The sequence below is a fragment of the Austrofundulus limnaeus genome, unplaced genomic scaffold (assembly GCF_001266775.1).
Source record: "Austrofundulus limnaeus strain Quisiro unplaced genomic scaffold, Austrofundulus_limnaeus-1.0 Scaffold322, whole genome shotgun sequence".
Classification (NCBI taxonomy): domain Eukaryota; kingdom Metazoa; phylum Chordata; class Actinopteri; order Cyprinodontiformes; family Rivulidae; genus Austrofundulus; species Austrofundulus limnaeus.
Window position 1 is genome coordinate 179536 of NW_013952724.1, and position 3059 is coordinate 182594.

A 3059-nucleotide genomic window follows, 5' to 3' on the forward strand; every position below is an offset into this window, starting at 1 on the left:
ATATCATATCGTGACCCCTCTGTCATGATATGTATCGTATTGCCAAATTCTTGCCAATACACAGCCCTAGGTGTATGTTGAAAAATGTCACTTTTTAATTTTGTTAATTTTGTCCATGCTGTATGATGGGCTGTTTAAAACCCRACAGAACATTAATCTTGGTTGATTTGTATTTTACTGTTTTTGTTATTATGAATCTAAGTTTTTGTCTCCCTCATCTGAAGGAATGGGGACCGAGCTGCCCTCACCCGTTCCTCGGAACATTCAAACTCCAGCAGGACATGTCGTGGACYCCTGTGGATGAGGTAGAGAAGAGGGATGCTCAGATGGCCCTCATGGACAAACTCCTGAGGCAGCAGACAACCTTACCTCAGCACACCAGAACAAACTTCAAAGGCCTGACCGAATGAAGACTAAAAACTGCAACAGGCTCTGGGTGAAAAAGACTCTGCATACCCCAGACCACACAGGGACTAAAGTCTGCTGAAGTATCAGACTGGGACTCCTGAGATCCTGTTCTCTGCAACATGTTGGTCTCACACATGGCTGAGGAGTTTATCATTCAGTTTAAGATTTAAAGCTGTGTGAAACCAAGAGGAACTCTTGAGTTGGAAATAAATAGTTAAATTTTCAAACCCAATATGAATTCAGACATAAAACCAAACCTTCTCGTTTGCCTTCAGTGTTGGTCAGGAAACTTACCTTTCATATTTGCATCAGGATTTTTAAATCAGAGCTCCTGTTCAGCCTAAACAAACATTTATTGATTTATTTATTGTTTATGTCCAGGTAATAAAAGAAAAATGTTTAAATTTTGTGTTTCAAATAAAATTGGGTGCAATAATTTCAATCAACTTTGAAGTTTATTCATTGGAATTGAACAAAACGAAGATGTTAAAACAACTGCTTTGGTCTAAAACTGTTGTGTCAGCTGACAGCACGCTGTGAAGATGTGATGGTCAACAGGTAAGAGTTCAGGTGCGGCAGCAGCTGCCAGTTATCAGTGGTGACGTTGAAGTGCACGGTGTCCTCCTCGGCTCTGATGTTCAGCAGCAAGTGGTTCTGTGGAGGGAGGTACAACAGAACCTGGAACTCTTCTTGACCACATGGGTCTGACAAAAGGAAGGGGAGCAGGTGCTTGTTCAGCAGCATCCTCAGAGCCACGCCCCTCAGTTGGCAGCAGAACAGGCTGCGGCTTCCACCTCCGCTTTCAGAGCAGATGTCGTCCCAGAGTTYTTGGAACAGCTGCAGTCTGCTCCCTGGACTCCAGGCTGGAGGTGCAGGCAGGGGCATGAAGAGCTGCTGGAAGGCCACGTGAACATCAGGCAGGTCGGTGAGCCAGGTGAACCCGTCGCAGGTGGTGAAGATGGCGCTGACATGAAGGGTGTTTGGGTAAGGCTGCTGGGGTTTCAGTCTCAGCTGGACCACAGGCGGTGGTCGCTCCCTGAAGAGACACGGGACGCTGATGTCCTCCAGCTGCTCATAGTGATGGTGGGTGAGGCAGAAGTGGAGGCGAATGCTGAAGATCTGGTGGAATCGGGGGTCAGAGTCCTCCGTGTGGGTCAGCTGGTATTTCAGGGTCATTTCTGAGGCAAAATGAGGGTCAGTGAACTGAGCTCTGTAGGWTTCCAGAGGTTCCTGTACCTTGTTCTGATCTGGGACACAAGTTTTAGTTTCTGTTGGCTGTTCAGGAGCCTGAGTCAAACAGAGTACAGGCCTGTCTGTCCGGTGAATGGTCAGTGCGCTCGTCAGCCCCTCGCTCTCAGCCATGAGGCATGAGAGGGTTCTCTTTTTGACCTGATGTCCACCTTCACTCGAGCCCTGTGCCAGCATTGCTGCCAGCTTCTCCTGGGACAACGTGGTGAGGAGGGTGTAGTACAGGCGGGCGTGGTCTTGAATGTCTGTGTCTCCATAACAACACGTGAGGTGCTGAAGGATGTCCGCCAGAGGGACGAGCAGCGAGTCCACAGAGGGGTGGAGGAGCAAGCAGCGGCAGACTCTCAGCATGTCGTTTCCCAGATGCCAGTCGCCATCTGCACACAAAGGAGAGGAGGGGGTGATGATGCTGGACAGGAAGCCCAGGGAGCTGTGCTGGCAGACTTCTGCTTCCTCTGCCACCCGAGCCAGAACCTTCAGGTGCCAGCTGAGGGACCGCAGGGTGAGCTGGGTCAGCGGGGCCTCTGTGATCACCTTCTGGAGGCCCCTCAGTAGCTCTAAAGGCCAGCTGGACTCGAACAGGCTCTCCTGAGTCTGATCGGCCATGTTGATGAGGTGAGGAGCCAGCTGGGGGTGCTGCAGGTACAGCTGACACAGCTGTCCGCTCAGACCCGAACAGAACCGCTCCACGTGGCTAAAGGAAAGGAGGAAGAGGAAGACGGCTCTGAAGAAGGTCACCACAATCTCTCTGCTGCCTCCGCTCCCTACGACACGCAGCAGTGACATCAGCTGATCGTACAGGTAGGTTAGCCCCCCGAGCTCCCCCTCCTCCAGGTAGACCAGGGACAGCAGGCGGAGCCGAGCCAGCAGGGTGGGGCCGTCGTTGAACACAGTGGGCAGCAGGGCTGAGGCCAGCTGGGGGGTTAACAGCACAGGAAGGGCTTCGTCGCCATCGCCGCAGCCGATTGGCCGGTTCTCTGGGAAGTGCAGGATGCAGTCGATGTAGAAGAGCTTCTCAGGAGTGCTGAGGACAGGGTGCTGGGACAGGACCACCAACCGCTTTAGAAGGAAGGCCTCGTCCTCAGCGCTGAACAGGCTGTCTGTGAAGGCGCTCTTCATCAGCAGGGCCACATGGAACAGACACACCTGAGGGAAGACATTCAACAATAACAGGTCAAACATCAGGTGCTGCCGTCAACGTGCTGGGCAGTATACTAGTTCGTACCGAAAACCAGTTTTTACTTTTGTTACAAATTTTCTGAATACTGGACATACTGGTTTAAATCTGAACACATTCAGAATGTTACATCGCATGCGCCAGTCAACTGTTTCCCGGGGGACGGTTTTCCTCGTAGCAGGGTTATTATAGTTAACTAAAACTAACTAAATAACAAAAACTGAAA

The 3059-nt window shown here is 50.9% G+C and overlaps 2 protein-coding genes across 2 annotated transcripts in view; one reads left to right on the plus strand and one right to left on the minus strand.

The window, feature by feature from the left end:
* cunh1orf50 (chromosome unknown C1orf50 homolog) overlaps window positions 1–646 on the plus strand; it is a gene marked incomplete at its 5' end in the record, with an annotated part of 8581 nt that extends 7935 nt beyond the window's left edge. The window contains 1 exon segment of the mRNA XM_014022277.1: window positions 225–646. Within this exon segment, the coding sequence (XP_013877731.1) occupies window positions 225–410 (186 nt within the window).
* A 198-nt stretch (window positions 647–844) lies between these two features.
* The window catches only part of ap5b1 (adaptor related protein complex 5 subunit beta 1), a 7096-nt gene continuing 4881 nt past the window's right edge, over window positions 845–3059 (minus strand). The window contains exon 3 of the mRNA XM_014022273.1: window positions 845–2802. Within this exon, the coding sequence (XP_013877727.1) occupies window positions 928–2802 (1875 nt within the window). The 3' untranslated portion in view covers window positions 845–927. The remainder of the gene's footprint in view (window positions 2803–3059) is intronic.